The sequence below is a fragment of the Antechinus flavipes genome, chromosome 2 (genome assembly GCF_016432865.1).
Source record: "Antechinus flavipes isolate AdamAnt ecotype Samford, QLD, Australia chromosome 2, AdamAnt_v2, whole genome shotgun sequence".
Lineage (NCBI taxonomy): Eukaryota > Metazoa > Chordata > Mammalia > Dasyuromorphia > Dasyuridae > Antechinus > Antechinus flavipes.
The window spans coordinates 338,468,757-338,485,960 of record NC_067399.1 but is presented as its reverse complement, the minus strand read 5'-3'; the positions used below and the strand labels follow the sequence as shown (position 1 = coordinate 338,485,960).

At 36.1% G+C, this 17,204-nt stretch overlaps 2 protein-coding genes and 1 long non-coding RNA gene across 17 annotated transcripts in view; all 3 read right to left on the bottom strand.

Annotated features, from left to right (window-relative positions):
- GPHN (gephyrin) overlaps positions 1-10,414 on the bottom strand; it is a 725,565-nt gene extending 715,151 nt beyond the window's left edge. For all 14 annotated transcript variants that reach the window (XM_051977840.1, XM_051977841.1, XM_051977844.1 and 11 more), the window contains exon 1: positions 9,560-10,414. In XM_051977840.1, the coding sequence (XP_051833800.1) occupies positions 9,560-9,623 (64 nt within the window). In that variant the 5' untranslated portion in view covers positions 9,624-10,414. The remainder of the gene's footprint in view (positions 1-9,559) is intronic.
- LOC127549644 (uncharacterized) lies at positions 8,446-9,421 on the bottom strand. The gene is made up of 2 exons (XR_007950679.1): positions 9,131-9,421; positions 8,446-8,755 (listed from the first exon to the last, which is right to left on the bottom strand). It is a non-coding gene; the product is annotated as an uncharacterized LOC127549644 (long non-coding RNA).
- An 86-nt stretch (positions 10,415-10,500) lies between the features above and the next one.
- CCDC196 (coiled-coil domain containing 196) overlaps positions 10,501-17,204 on the bottom strand; it is a 30,271-nt gene continuing 23,567 nt past the window's right edge. The window contains exon 9 of one of the 2 annotated variants that reach the window (XM_051977858.1): positions 10,501-10,943. In XM_051977858.1, coding sequence (XP_051833818.1) covers positions 10,549-10,943 — 395 coding nt within the window. In that variant the 3' untranslated portion in view covers positions 10,501-10,548. Of the gene's footprint in view, positions 10,982-17,204 lie in introns of both variants that reach the window. The other variant, XM_051977859.1, reaches the window with a different exon arrangement.

Here is a 17,204-nt window from a genome sequence, read left to right as displayed (position 1 = left end):
TAAAATCCCATCTTCTTCATGAAGTCTTTCCTATTCATCTTTAATTTTGGTGCACACTCGCTGAAATTATCTCCAGTGTTCTGTATACATCACAGTTGTACAAAGTTATTTACATATTTTGTCTCCCACCATGGAGGACTATTTTTTTCCCCCTTTCTTTGTATATTGAGTACTCAGCACAATCCTATGTGCTTGATAAATGCACATTATCGATTTGACTTGACTCTTGAATACTTGGTCTTGATCTCCTCAGCAATAAGACAATACATCTATTATGATCTCCCTCCTTTTCTTTCCTACTCTAAAATCCCCTCTAAAACACATCCCCATTCTCTCCTCTTTTGCTTTTATTTGTTAGGAAGAAGTGGTCATTCAGAAGCCTTATCAAAGGGAAACTTTGCTCTCTATTCAATGTCCTCTCACCTTCTCTGGAACTCATTCCTTTCTCATCCTCAGCTTCTATCTGCCTGCTTCTCCATAGTCTTAAAAAACATGTTCAGATCTATCTCATATCCTAACCTTTAAAAAACTTCATTTGAATGTCATCCCCTTAAGCTTCATTTCACTGCCAAACTCCTGAGAATAATTGAGGACTCTTCTTTTCTCATTTCTACTGAAACTATTCTTCCAGTTATCAGCTTTTTAAATTACAAAATCCAACAACCTTTTTTCAGGCCTTTTCCTCCTTTAGCCTCTATGTAGACTTCAGCAGTATTGATCACATATTCCTAGATGCCTCTCTTTCTTTTGGCTTATGTCACTCTACTCTTTCCTGATTTTTCCACTTATGTGGTCTTTTTTTTTTTTTTTTTTTTTTTTTTTGGGCAGGATAATCATCTATTTCCTGGTGTGTTAGCGTAGATTCCCATTAGGATTCTGTCTTGGATCAGAACTTCATAACTGAGTGTGTTCCATGGATTCAATTATCCAATAAGATGATTTTTAAAAACTAAATAGCCTGGTTTAATCTCTATTCTCACATCTTCTGGATTTCCCATAAGCATATCTCAAATTCAATATGTTCAAGAAAGAACTAATTATCTCCTTTGCTAAAACCATCCTTTTATCTAAATATATAGATAGATATATTAAAAAAAGGTGACTATAATATTTCATACTATGACTATATTGGACTTATGCTAGGAAGGCAGGTTTGATTCAATATTAGAAAAACAATAAATATAACACATGATATGAACAAAAATAATAAAACTAAAATGATATCAATAAAGGTAAAAGCTTTTGATTAAATCTAAACAATACTCTTTTTTTTACTAAAGTTTTTTATTTTTGAAATATATGAACTGATAATTTTTTGACTGACCCTGGCAAAACCTTGTGTTCTAAATTTTCCCCATTACCCACCTCCTCCCCTAGATGGCAAGTAATCCAAAATATGTTAAACATGCTAAAAAAAAAAAGTTAGATCCAATATATGTATACATATTTATTCAATTATCATGCTACACAAGACAAATCAGATCAAAAAGTAAAAAAAAAAAAAATAAGAAAACAAAATGCAAGCAAACAACAACAAAAAGAGTAAAAATGCTATTTGTGATTCACAATCAGTTCCCACAGTCCTTTCTTTGGGTGTTGATGGCTCTCTTCATCACAAGATCATTGGAACTGGTCTGAATCATCTCATTGTTGAAAAGAGCCAGGTTTACCAGAATTGATCTTCCTATAATCTTCTTGTTGCTGTGTATAATGATCTCCAGTTCTGCTCATTTCACTTAGCATCAGTTCATGTAAGTCTCTCCAGGCTTCTCTGAAATCATCCTGCTGTTAGTTTCTTATAAAACATTCATATTCCATAACATTCGTTATGTTATACCATAACTTATTCAGCCATTCTCCAACTGATGGGTATTCACTCAGTTTCCAGTTTCTTGCCACTACAAAAAAGGCTGCCACAAACATTTTGGCACATGTGGGTCCCTTTCCCTTCTTTATGATCTCTTGGGATATAAGCCCAGTAGAAACACTGCTGGATCAAAGGGTATGCCCAGTTTGCCCTTTGGGCAAAAAAATAATCATTTCTTAAAAAAAAAAAAAAAGTAAAGCACCTTAATGTGATACAGTACCCATTTAAATCACAGAGTCAGAATTATATGGAATAGAACAATGTTAGAGACCTTTCCACTAAGATAAAGGGTAAAAGCAAAGATTTCCAATATCATCGCTGGCATTTTGCTATAGCTCTAAGAAAAAAAATTAAAGAAATAGCATAGGCAAAGAAGAAACAAATTATTTGTTTTTGCTGATGACTGACTAGGTTGTCTATTTAGAAATCTTCTAGAGAATCAACTAAAAAAAACCTAATTGAAATATAACTTCAATAAACTAGAGAGATAACAACAGCATTTATATAGCACTTTTAAGTTTACAAAGCACTTCCCATGCGTTAATTTATTTGACTTTCATCAATAGCCATGTAAGATAGATAAATTATCCCCATTTTATAGATGAGGAAATTGAGACACAGAAAGGTTAAATAACTTGCCCAAGATCACACATTTAAGTGATTACTGGTAGCAAGTCCTGAGTTCTAGCCACTATGCAATAAAAGCCATAAAAATCATCAGAATTTGTATGTATTACCAACAAAATCCAACAGCAAAAGACAGAAAAAAATTTCCATTCAAAATAACAACAGAATGTATATATCAAATTCCACACTGGAACTATATAAATAGAATTACAAAAAACTCTTTATAGAAATAAGACAAATTAAATAATTGAAGAAATATTAATAGCTCTTGTTTGAGCCAATTCAATATCAAACCATATCAGCATAGGCAGTTTGTATCCCATTAAGGAAATCACTTTATCTGGATTAAAAGCAAATATTCAAAGACCTAGAAAAGGTTTACACTTTTACACTTCAACTAACATACTTTCATATAAATATTATCACAGGTAATTCTTACCTCTCTTTTAAAGACACTGACTTAATACAGAATGAGTTTTAATTGTGTGTTCTTCACATAATTTGAAAAATGACTGAACCAAGTGATCCACTTGAAAGTTGATGACAATGACTGAAAATCAAATAGCAAATATTTATTTAAGCCAGAAACTGTGCTAAGTACTAAGGACACAAAGATTATGACACTCTATGCTAGTATTGCCAGTGATTTTCAGGAAAATTTTTTTTTTATTAAAACTTCAACTTTTCATTTTCATTTAATCCTCTATGTACTTTCAAGATATTTATCTTGCTTAAACAATAGTCACTTTAGATTACAATCAATTAATACTAATATACATACATATAATATAGTTATGGGGCAATGTGACATAATAGAAAGTACACTAAATACGGATTTATATAAGTGTTTGAATCCTAACTTTGTGACCTTGGGAACATATTTTTTTCCCTAACCTCAGTTTCCTCACTTGAAAAAGAAGGGGATTGCATAAGCTGTATTTTTGTACTTTATGTATCTACAATCTTTATGTTGCTTTTAAGAATTACCTTGACTGAGCATACTTTCTTGTTTCTGTCAATGGTAGTAAGTGATCTGCTTATCTATTTAATCCTCCATTATTGCCATTCTCAAAATGAAAATTCCAAATTTCAACAAATATTGATTAATAATCTACTATGCAGAAATACAATACAAAGTTCTAGAGACAATTTCAGCAATGTTTTCACCTCAAAGAATTCATCATTTCAAAAGTTTACGATTAAGAATGTAAAAAGTTTATGAATGATTACAACACATCAGGAAATGGAATTTTCAGAAAATATATGTGGCATTTGTATATAACTAAGATTTAGTAAAGACTATTCTACTCTAATTAGTACTTTCATTAAAAAAAAACCTCAGCAGCTTACTTTAGAATTACTTTCATTAAAATTTTTTTATTTATATGCTACTAAAATACACATAAATGTTTTTATAGTAACAGTGTTCTGATTTCCAATAAGTTTTAAAATCCATAATAGTTATTGTTTATGTTTGTACTTATTTCTCTTAATGGCATTATTATTATATTATATTAAACATCCCTCTCCCTCCTAAAAAGTCTCATTTTTCAATAGCTGCTTTCTTGATAACATTTAGTTTTAGGATATAACTGGTTCTAATGTGCCTTGAAATTGTTGATTAATTTGGACAATAGCTAGTATAGATGATAAATTATAATATTAACGATAACTGAGTTAATTTCTACTCTTTCATATTTCAATAATGAAATGTCAATTTCATACAGCACCTGGAACACAAGCATTTAATAAGTGATTTTGAGTAACTAACTCAATCTGCTTTTTAAAGGAGAAATGGTTTCCTGCCCTGATTTTTTTTAAGACTCCTCCAAAAATTGAGAATGGTGAGAAAATTTATTTTTTAAAAATATAATTTACTATGAATATCAATGAAATGTTGAGATTACCTGCAAATATAATAACCACTGAGACAGTCTACAAAATTATCACCCTAATCATGGACTCACACTTAACACAGTATACCAAGATAAGATCAAAATGGGTCCATGATTTAGGCATAAAGAACAAGATTATAAATAAATTAAAGGAACATAGGATAGTTTACTCTCAGACTTGTGGAGGAGAAAGAAATTTGTGACCAAAGATGAACTAGAGATCATTATTGATCACAAAATAGGAAATTTTGATTATATCAAATTAAAAAACCTTTGTACAAACAAAACTAATGCAAACAAGATTAGAAGGGAAGCAACAAACTGGGAATACATTTTCACAGTTAAAGATCCTGATAAAGGCCTCATTTCCAAAATATATAGAGAATTAATTTTAATTTATAAGAAATCAAGCCATTCTCCAATTGATAAATGGTCAAAGGATATGAACAATTTTCAGATGATGAAATTGAAACTATTTTCACTCATATGAAAGAGTGTTCCAAATCACTATTAATCAGAGAAATGCAAATTAAGACAACTCTTAAGATACCACTACACACCTCAGATTGGCTAAGATGACAGGAAAAAATAATGATGAATGTTGGAGAGAATGCAGGAAAACTGGGACATTGATGTATTGTTGGTGGAGTTGTGAACGAATCCAACCATTCTGGAGAGCAATCGGGAATTATGACCAAAAAGTTATCAAACTGTACATACCCTTTGATGCAGCAATGCTACTACTGGGCTTATATCCCAAAGAGATACTAAAGAAGGGAAAGGGACCTGTATGTGCCAAAATGTTTGTGGCAGCCCTGTTTGTAGTGGCTAGAAACTAGAAAATGAATGGATGCCCATCAATTGGAGAATGGTTGGGTAAATTGTGGTGTATGGATGTTATGGAATATTATTGTTCTGTAAGAAATGACCAGCAAGATGAAAGCTTGGAGAGACCCACATGAACTGATGCTAAGTGAAATGAGCAGAACCAGGAGATCATTATATACTTCAACAATGATACTGTATGAGGATGTATTCTGATGGAAGTGGATTTCTTCAACAATGAGAAGATCTAATTCAGTTCCAATTGATCAATGACGGACAGAAGCAGCTACATCCAAAGAAAGAACACTGGGAAATGAATGCAAACTGTTCGCATTTTTGTTTTTCTTCCCAGGTTATTTTTACCTTCTGAATCCAATTCTTCCTGTGCAACAAGAGAATTGGTCAGTTCTGCACACATATATTGTATCTAGGATATACTGTGACATATCTAACATGTATAGGACTGCTTGCCATTTGGGGGAGGGGATGGAGAGAGGGAGGGGAAAAACTCACTTCGGAACAGAAGTGAGTGCAAGGGATAATGTTGTAAAAAATGGTATACCCAGGCATGGATTCTGTCAATAAAAAGTTATTAAAAAAAAAAAAAAAGAAATTATCACTCTAATTATAATTATCTATCATTCAAATTTAGAGTTAAAACAGAAAATATTACCTTCAGATTAACCATTAGTTATGGGACTATCTTAAATATATATTATAATCATAATAAGGAACAAAGAAATGTTTAGAAATTACATTTATTAACACTGATTGTTATCTTCCTTTCTCGGAAATCAACAAAGTTTTTATAAAATATTTCAAATCTCTATGACTTTTTTAGTCATACAGATGACACTCTTTCAACATAAATTTTCCTAATCAACTGATTTTTATATATATTATCTTATGTTACTGTTTAAAATGTGCCTATAATCTTAAGCAGAAAAATTAAAGAAACATCCATACTTCTGACTTCCAAATTCCTAAATGATTCAAAAGATCAGGTAAAAATGAAGTACTTATGTCAAATATTGGGCTTTCCTACTATCATGATTTTAGGAAATCACCTCATACAGCTATTGTAAGGAACTTTCAATATATCATAATAAATTGCTGAATTCAAAGCTGGAGAGATTACACCCAATGTATCAGGTGAAAAATCTCAAAATACAAATATTATCTTTTAAACATTTTCAAGACATCATGTAGAACAAGAGTTGATTTTTTTTTTTAATTTCATGGATTCTTTTGGCATTCTAGGGAAACCTATGGAATCTCTTTTTAAAACATTGGTTTTCAGTGCATAAAAAATATGTAGAATTGAAAAGAAAGTCAATTATATTGAAATAGTTACCAAAATAGTAAAAAATAAAAATCAAATTCATGGACCCCAAGTTAAAGAATGCCTGATATGAAAGAATCAAGTTAGTGTCTTGAAAAATAACTCAATATAATTTTTAATCCTATGATTGAAAAAAATGAATACAATTGCCATAAAATTCTCATACATACAAAAATGTACAATATTTGATTCTTTCATGTTTTTTCTAAAAATACATACCATCCTAAGCAGAGTAACTTGGTTCATTTTAACACACACCTGATACAGAAAATCGTTCCTCCTTCCCATACCTCATCATCTGACAAAGAAATATCAGCAACTTTTGTTTCTTCATATAGCTTTTTTTAGGAAGAAGGAAGACAAATCTTATTAGCTTTTTGTTAACAACTCTCCCAAAGCTGACCCTTTCTCTTCATTCCTATTGCTACCATCTTATTTATATATGATGATTCCTTCATATTTTTTTCCCAAAAATATATACCATACTAAGCAGAGTAATGACTTATTTCAAAACACACACACGATACAGAAAAATGTTCCTCCTCCTCATGTCTCACCTTTCCATAAAGAAGTATCAACAAATTTTGTCTCATAGCATAGCTTTTTATAGAGGGAAAGTAAGGCAAGTCTTTTTTAGCTTTTGTTACCAATTCTCCCAAACCTTTCCTTTTCTCTTCACCCCTATTGCTACTGTCTTATTTCAGGCTCTGAACATCTTTCATCTAGATTACTGCAATTTCATCTTTTGGGGAACTCTTCATCTATTGCATATTTCATTTCCACTGTAAAAGCTATATCTTTGATTAACATTCTATGTCATATACTTTTTCCTCTAAAGATTTATGAATCCTTATCCTCTGCTTCAGAAGTTTTTAGACAGATATTCCTAGAATTCCTCAATTCCCCCTATAATCCTCTACCTCTCTATTTAAGTCAAAAATACTCAATACTTTTTTCAAATATAAATCCACTTTATTCAAACTTATACTACCCTCCTCACAATGCAAGCTCAACTGTAAAAGAAATTAGAAAAGTTATTGTATACTTAGTAAATTTGTTCAGTGTTTGCAGCTATCAGTATTTTTCCAGTTGCAAACTCCTAAAAGAGCTTTAGACTGTATCTTTGCAGATACTTTGTATAATGCTTCTGTGTGAGTTTACTGAATATTCCATCCTTTATTGTTAACTCCAGAGGCTGGTTCTTTTGCAAGCTAAGATTCAGACTGTAGTTTGTAGAATTAACAGAAGAACCAATTTACATTCAATCTGATAATTTTGTAGTCAGATTCTTTGTTTAATTTAGCTAATTCCAGAAAGCCTTGAGGAATATCCCATTACCATTTAACAATTTCAGCACCAAGAAGAAAAAACAGCGAACCTTCTGACTTGGGGGTTTCCTTCTTTAAAAAATCATTTGGACTAGCTCCCCTGCCAGGGAGCTTTCAATAAGAAAAATTCAACAGCCCGGAGTGTCAGCACTGGGAGGGATATTCGGTTCCACATAATGATAATAATCAATAAGCGCAAGTCTGAATTTTTTTTTTTAAATTAAAAAGCCGGTACTTTGGGATTTTTTTCCACCCAGTAGCCTAAGGATTTTTTTTTTTTAAACCATAAGCCATGGCAATGACTTTAGTCCTTCCTAGAGCACTATCTCAGCTTTGTCATATGTAGACATACAGTGGAACGGAGAGGAAGAAGAGGAGCTTAGATTACCATCAACATTGTAATTTATTTTCCATAGCTTAAAACCAGAGGTTCATCGCCGAGTCTGCTTGTATTTGCTTCAAGCCAAATACCAAAGAGAGGTCCTTCAACCCATTTCACCAAGTCTCTATTACATAGAAACGCAACAACTATAGAAACCAAATCACAACCAAAACCCTTCAGAAATTATTCACTTGCCATTTATTTATCCTGGGAGTCATGTCCTGCAGCAACTGCCTGCATATCGCCGAACAGAGGGTTATTACCCAAATATAACGCAACCAAATCAGACATGCAGAGCACACACATCGATGGAGAAGGAGGTAAACGCGGGCCCGAGGAAAAGTGCGCCTTTTACCAGCCTCCGGACCTTCCACCAGTTGGGGGATGGGAGATGTGTGCCAAAGAGTACTGGGGGATTCCCGAGGCAGATCCGGGCTGGAGTAGTAAGAGAACAGGAAACGACCACCTTGTCTGTGTAGAGTACCAGAGCTGTTGTAGAAAGATGGAGAGGGGGAAGGGAGAAAAAAATTTACCTCCTTTCTCAAGGAGGCAAAATGCAGATTCCATCATCTGTCCTCATACAAGGTGCTTCCTCTCCTCCCTAGGGAGCTAATGGTCAAGAGGTGACAGGTGGGGTGGTAACGGAGTTTGGCCAGGCGAACACTCCCGGTAGTGTCCAGCCAAAGCCTCATTCAACCATGGCCAAAGCAGCTCCAGAGCTGCCGGGTGTATAGAGAGGAGAGGGGGGAGAAATCAGAGAAGGGGCGGACGCTGAATCTCTCCCCAAAACACACACACACACACACACACACACACACACACACACACACACACACACACACACACACACACACACACACACACCGGGAGAATGCGCTCCGGCTGACGCGGGGCGCACACACTGCTTCCCAATGCGGGGTCCCAGCACGCCGAGCTCCTTCTCCAGCCGCACGATCAGTGCCCCGCAGCGCCGGCCCCTGAGCTCTCCCAGGAGGCCGGGGACTCCGGCTTCGGCTCCAGCGGCAATAGCGGCAGTGCCGGGCCCTGACACGTTGCGGGGGTGGCTGCAGCTCTCAAGGGAGGAGAAAGGGGGGAGACCCCCGGGGATACCCCAACCCCCAGCAGCGCCGCCGACTGTCAGTCCCCCCCCTCCAACTCTGAGATTCCCTCACCACCCCCCCACCCCCCCAGCTCTCCCGGGGGCCGCAGAGAGGAGCGGCCACCGGCGAGAAGCCCGAGGCAGAGCCAGGGAAGCAGCCGAGGGGGTCCCAGCATCCCCCACCTGTCGGTTACCTGTGAGGACCCCGACGCGGATTTGGTGGTCGTGGTTGGTGAGGATCATTCCCTCGGTCGCCATATTTCCCAGCGCAGTCACCTCACAGGCAGGAGCTGAGAGAAACCCGGGGCCCGGAGCGCGCGGGGCCGGGAGCGCGCTAGTGAGCAGGAGCGAGGGAACGCGCGAGCGCGGAGGGAAGGATGAGGAGGAGGGAGGAGGAGGGAGGAGGAGGGATAGGGAGGAAGAGGAGGAGGAAAGGGAGGAGGAAAGAAAGGGGGGTGGGGACTAAAGGCGACTCGGCACTGGCAGCCGTGAGGGAAAGGACGAAGAGAAGGAGGAGTCAGAGCGCGTGACTAGGAGATTGGGGGGTCGGAGGCAACGAAAAGGCAAAAGAGCCGCGAGAGGCAACTGGACAGCCGGGTCGGATTGGAGAAAGGGAAGGAGTGCACTGACGCGCGCGCGCCTTGAGCACCCGCGTGAGCCGAGTCCGGGCTGGAACTGAGGATTCCTGAGAGAAGAGCCCCTGCCAGGCGGGAGGTTGAGACAGCAGGTGCAGCGGCAACAACAGCTGGGATCTCGCTCTCGGAAGGCGGAGGACTTGGGGAGACCTCTTGGAGCTGAAGTGGGAGCCTCTGGGAGCTAGAGTGCCGGTGGGGAGTTTCCGGGGGTGGTGGAGGTGGCTGGGCCAGGGTTGGAGGAGAGGCGGAGTCACGGGCCGGGAAGAGGAGCCAGTGGGAGCATGGAGAGGTGGTTAGGGGAGTGACTGAGGAACTGCATGGATTAGGAAACCTGCACGAGCCAGAGACCGAACGTGGCCCGGCGCGCAGTGGCGCGCGGCCGGTGACACTCTTTGCCTAACAGGGCATGAGAGTGGGGGTGGGAAAAGGTAAGTAGGAAATTGACGCGGGAGCGCGCGGAACGGTCAGCCTAAAGGGGGCCCCAGACAAAAGCAATCCTCCACCGAGCAGAGATTTTTTTTTTTGGAAGATGCTGCTGAAATCTCTCCCTAGTACTCTTCCTGCACCTTTTGCCAGAGGGGGTGGCGCCGACGTAGTCTTTGCTTTAGAGATCCCTGGAAGGTGTTTTGAGGACACGGAAGACCCCTGGCATGTAGGATAATCGAGGCGTAGGGCTCCTGGGGGCTGTACATACTGCCCTTGGAGAACTGCCGCCCACTCCCCGGGAGGCGGGGGAGAGCCCCGTGGGGAGCTTGCAAGAAGCTTTGAACGATGCGTGGGTGGGATGAGAACGACGAATACTGGCGGCACGGAGACGCCTCGGAGAAGAAGGTATCTCTTAGACAACCTGGTTTCTTCAGCGATGCGCTTTGCGGTGATTCCTCGGTATCCCAGCTGCTTCGTGATTTAGCGTCACTTCTCTCCCTTGGCATTCCTGACATTCCTTGGATTTCCCATACAGAAAAAAAATGAGGAATAAACCTATTTACCGAAAGGAATGTTTGATTAGAGAGAAAAGAAAATGCTTGGTTCTAGACAGTGAATTCTTAACCTGGGCTCTTAGAAATTGAATTTATTTATAGAAAGATATATGTATTCATATGTAGATAGATATGCATATACTTATACATGCATACATACTTATATATACATGATATTGGTAATTTTCCTTACAACTGGTTCCTTTATAATCCTATGTATTTTATTTTATGCATTTTAAAACTTTTTTCCCTAAGAAATGGTCCATAAACAGCCAGAGAGCTCCATGAGATGGAAAAAAAATGAGATTTTCCTGTTCTAGGCTCTCCCTATCAAAATTGGAAATGGAATCCATATCTTCTAAATTCTAGTTTACATTCATTCTGTTACTGTTTGTGTGAATGAATATCACAAAGTTAGAATTTGGTAATAACTAGCATTTACATAACAGTTTAAGATTTGCACAGCACTATACATATACCCTCCCTTTTATTCTGACGATTCTGTGAGATAAAAGGAGGAAACTGAGGCTGAGAGATTAAGTATAGGGTCACAGAGCTAGTGTCTGAGGCAGCATGTTTGAACTCAGATCTTCTTAAATCCAAATCCATCATCTTACTCACTGACACACCTAGCTGTTCCTTATTTTCCTGTGCTTTCTATAAAATATGTAAACCCATGTTTATATATGTGTATGTGTATGTGTATGTATGCATATCATTCTCTATCACTCTTTCTTGCTCTGTTAACACTAGGGATGCAAAAAGAGACAAAATAAAGTTTCTCCCCTCAACAGGCTCACAGTCTGATGGGTTTAAATAACAAACACATAGAAATAAGTTATTAACAGGATAAATGGAAAGTAATTGAAAGATACAGGAAAATAATTGAGAGAAAACAGTAGAATTAGAGGGGTTGGGAAAGATAGGATTTTAGTTGGGACTTAAAGCCAGAGAAAGCAATTGACAAAGAGCATTCCAGGACTGGAGATAGCAGAGAAAAAGTCATAGCATTAGAGAGTAGTGTTGGGTAGTAAGGTTTAAGATGTAAGATGAGTTGGAAAGGAAGGGCTTTGAATGCCAGAGCATTTTGTATTTTATCTGATAGGCAATAATGAGCCAGTAGAGTTTGGGAATGGGTAGGTAAACTTTGCAAAACTTGTACTTTACAATAAGAAATTATTTTTTAAACAATTATTTAATTATTAAATTATTAAATTTAGTTTATTTACTAAACTTTTCATTTTGATAATTGAATGGAGAACATTGGAGTGAGGAAACTCCAGATTTCAGATTAGGCAGGCCTACTAGTAGGCTATTGCAGTAATTTAGATGTGAAGTAGGAATGCCAGAGGGACATATTAGAGATCTTACAAAGGTGAGATCTACAAGACTTGGCAACAGATTTGGATGGGGGAAGAGAAGAGAGATTGTGAGAGAGAGTATGTTGGGGATGATATGTGTGTTTCACTCCCAAAGGACTGGGAGGATAATGTCCTCTATGGTAATAGTGAAGGGGGAGGTTTGGGGAGGAAAGATAATGAGTTCAGTTTTGTCCTTTCTCCATTTTTTCATCAGTTTTTTTTTTTTTAATCTGTTCTATTTATATATTGGATTACTTGCCATCTAGGAGAGGTGGTAGGGAGGAAGGGAAGGGAAAAAAAATTTGAAACACAAAGTTTTGCAAAGGTGAATTTTAAAAATTGTCTATGCATATGTTTTGAAAATAAAAAAATTTTAATTAAAAAATCTGTCAAATTACAAAATCTTGAGGTTGAAAAAACCCAATGTATCATTTTAAGGAAAAACATTTTTTAGTAAAATGTAGTAAAAAAATATGATTTTTTAAAAAGAAGTCCTTTGACAATAATTCTTACTATAACCCAGGCTTTATAATTATTTGTACATGTCTAAGAGTTTCACAGTTAATATGGTGGGAATTTTAAATTATCCCAGGGGAGAGAACCAATATTTTAAAACTGTTCAACTCTGAAGACTCAAATGGATAGGTCCTTAGTAAATGTTTAAAGTAATGGAGAGAAAACAAGTGGATTCAACAAAGACAAATTCATTTATACATATAGAGCACACCTTGTTGTAGAAGTATGTGTATGTGAAAACATTTTTCACAGATTGCAATGTGGAGTGGTCATAATAAACTCAAAATTAATCTGTCATCCAAAAGTCATCTATTTACAAATATAAAATAACCCCTGAGAATAATCTGTATTTCAAACTAAGTAAAAAGAGTAAACACATTAATACATACCAACAAAATATCCAGGTTGTTTTTCCCCCTTTCTGTGAATGTGAAAGTAACCAAAAAATTTTATTTCTTACATAGAAGAATATAAATCATGTTTAAAAGACCTGGGTTGTAGTCCCAGCTCTTACAAAACTTTGAATAAGTCACATTCTGGATCTCAGTCTCCTCATCTGTAAAATTAGGAGCTAGATTAGATGATTTTAAATCATACTCTAGCCATATAATTCAGTGTTTTTATGCTGCAACAAATCGCTACCTTTATTACATTTAATTTAATTAGGACTTCCTACAAACAAACACTTTTAAGATCATGGGCTTTCTTTGTTCTTTGTAAAATCCTTGATCAAATGCTATATATGATAAAATTTAGTAAAGTTAGTTTGAGAAGAAATTTACGATTTACCTTAAACTTTAATACTTTGGCAAAAGTTTTATATCTCTGACATTTCAAGCAGTATGTTTTTGTAGCAAATATTTGATTTAAAATTTATTATTAATAGAATTTGGTTCTGTATACATGTCTCTTATGTATAATGCCACTGATCTCTGCAAAAATTCAATAAGCTTTAACAAATAAAATATTACAGAAAAAAAATCATTGGCCTGATTATTAGTGTGATTTCCTTATACTGATGGTTTATGGAGTGGTTGTTACTGTATGAACTTGCAAAACATCATCCAATGGTAGATATATCTTCCACCAAACTCATTTCTTCCAACTGGGTACATTTTGACATCAGTCCTGAATTCCTTCAGGGAAATGAAATGTATTCAAAATAAAATTATTTTAGAAATGGGAGAGAAAGTGAATCCTATTTTATCCACAAATATTTTAAAAACAAAATGAAAGGATAAATCTTTATGTAAAGTGTTAGAATTGAATGAACACATTTTCTTTCCCTTTTAAAAAAGGCTCCTGCAGTAAAAAAAAAAAAAAAAATAGGTGCCTAGGTGTATATTGGATGCCAAAAACTTAAAATGTGTAAGTGTGATATCTTTTACTGGCAAGATAATGTTCTTCCCATAGAATGTGATTTGAATTTTTCTAGAGTCACTAATAGGTTTGCATTGTTGTAAGGAAAGCACTTTGAAAACTGTAAAGCATTATATTTTTTATATATTATATTTAATTGTGAATTGATTAGTATGTATGCTCTTAGTTCCTGACCTCTAATCATTATTCACTTTCTTTCAAGATTATTACAGTATACCAGAGCAACATAGAATTTCAGAGTTGGTAGGAACTAAGCAGTCATCTATTCATAACAACAATATCCTTACTGCCATATATTCCCCTCTCCCTCCAAAAAGGAGTCATCCAACTTTTGCTTTAAGATTTCCAATTAGGAGGAACTCAATGTGTCTCAACTTATCAGTTCAAGGGAAGTGTTTAGGTTGATTTTTTTTTTTTCCCTTTACAAGAATATTTATATTCGGTTGGACAACCATCAGTTCAGTTTTGCTTTTACTGTTCTCACCAGTGTATCAGGGGAGGGTCTTCAGCCATTTTTTTCAAAATCCTGAAGTATTATTGTACTCTTTAATTCATTATTTTTAACCCAACTTATTTGATCTTTTTATCAACATGAACATTTTCATAAGTAAAAATGAAAAGACATTGGGTTGCTTAAATTCATACAGATAAACATGTATCACCCAATAGTATATAATATTTCTAATGGAATGTAAGCTTGAGAAACAGGAGCTTTTTATGTTTCTGTCGCCAGGGCTTAGCACAATGTACATTCTGAATAACTGCCATTTACACTGACACATACGGCATATTTAATAAATGCCTGTTGAATGGCTGAAACTATGCTAGTTGACAGTCTGTATTCTGGTTGTAGCACCAAGATTTGAGTCCTTACTATAAATCATGAGCAGGGTTGCAGTCACATTTAAGTATGCAAGTCACTTACACATCAACTATTCCTCCACTTTGCAACTTCTTGTCTTTACAAAGTGGCCCCCACATCTGATATATACTCATCACCTCTATTTTGTAGAAGCTATAGCTGCTTTCAAAGAAATGTCTAAATGCCACCTCCTGCCCAAGGTCTCTCCTGATTCCCCCCAGTTGTACTCCCTCTTTGATGTTAACCTTGTGTGTACTTTACATTTACTTAGGAAAGTTCATGTTTTTCCTAGTAAAATGTAAACTTGAGAGCTGGGACTGTTTCACTGCCATAGAATATCATGTGTACTTCAAAATGACAACCACAGTGCCTTACCTACAATAATAGATACTTACTATTTTGAATTATATTTTAAGCAGTAATTGACTTGATAGTATAAGACTGTTCTTTGTCTTTGATCACCTAGATCTTTATCCTCACCTACTTCTTTTTCTATCTTACACACACACACCACCAGTCACCTGCCACAAGCTTCCAAAGGCAATTTGGATCAAGGGAAATTGTCCATCCCATTGCACAAAATCAAGAAAAAATATATAAACAGGTATACTAAGTTGTATTCTTCATTCTTCCATTATAATGTTAGACATAATGAATATGTCCTGTAGTACTTATTCTTGGTAAATTATGAGTTGCAAAGATGTGAGATGGCCTGAAAGCTACCATATATAATATTGTTTCTAGGGTGAGAGTTTAATTTATTCAACATACAAAGAAATCTGTATAATCCATTTGTAATTGAAGACTATTAATATTGTAATTCCCACTGAATGAAATGGTAGTGTCTTCCATTATAATTATTTTATAATCTGGGTCAGCCCAATTGATCTGCAAGTCCCAATAACCATATATAAATTCTGTTTATTTGGGAGCTATAATATGGAATAGTTATTTCCAATTTTGTCTTTTTGTTGAGTTCTTGGCTCTGGTATTGGGTCTCTGTCAGAGACTACTACTGACAACATTACCAACCATGTGCTTTGTGTCTTTTTCCTGTGCCCCTTAATGTCACTCCATGTGGGGTAGCCAATTGAAATTTTGGAAAGATGACTTCTCTAGCATTAGGACCTCTACCAAATCTTTTAAAGCCAGGGTTTGCTATTGCTTTTAATCTCTTTTCCATTATTAAAGTCAACCTTATTTTTTTTTCCCAAAAGAATTACCTAACATACAAAGAAATTCTTTAAGTATAACCCATTTGCAATTGAGGACTGTTAGTATTTTAATATCTGCTGGATATAATGGTGACAATACTTTCAGTTCCTATGTTTCTCTTATCTTGGTAATCTAGGTCTATCTCTGCCTTGGGAAATTTCATTACTTTTTGTAAAGCTTTACAGTATAGAATCCTAAATATGTAAGAGGATGGAACCTTAAAGGTCATGTCATCCCAACCTGTCTTCATAATTGAAGAGATACTGTTGCTATGACTAGTTTGTGTATATTACCCAAATGAAAATGGCTGAAAAGCACCAATGACTTGTGTGTCAAGATGGCTACCCATAACAAAAAGGTCTTATTTTCAATTACTAATTGCCTATCACTATATTGTTTATACAATCAGAACTGGAATTGGAAAACAAGATCAGACAGGAGTATGAGGCCTGACTGGAAAAGATAGGCATGATTACAGTCCTCTAGGAGATCTAAGTGAGGAATTGGAGATGGGAAGGTAATTACTGGCCTAATTCACTAACCTTATTTAGAATGGCTTAATTCAGAGGGATCAAAAAAAGGAGCTGATAATCAAAAGCAAGCTTCCTTCCTTACCCCCACCCCCTTAATGATTCCCAAATTATCAGCAAATTAGCAGTGCTATGACTTAATATCACTCAGATTAAGTGAATGATATATATAGGTGAAAAGAATCAAAGCCAAGCTAAAAACAAAAGCAGAAGCATACTTTTCTTAGACTATTATGATGTCGATAAATTGGTCATAGAATCCTATAAGAAAGTTTTACCTTATCTATTAATGTGAATACTGGAAAGATTTCCAGTCCAGGATTCTGGTTTTGATCTAGGTTCTATTAATTATTATCTTGT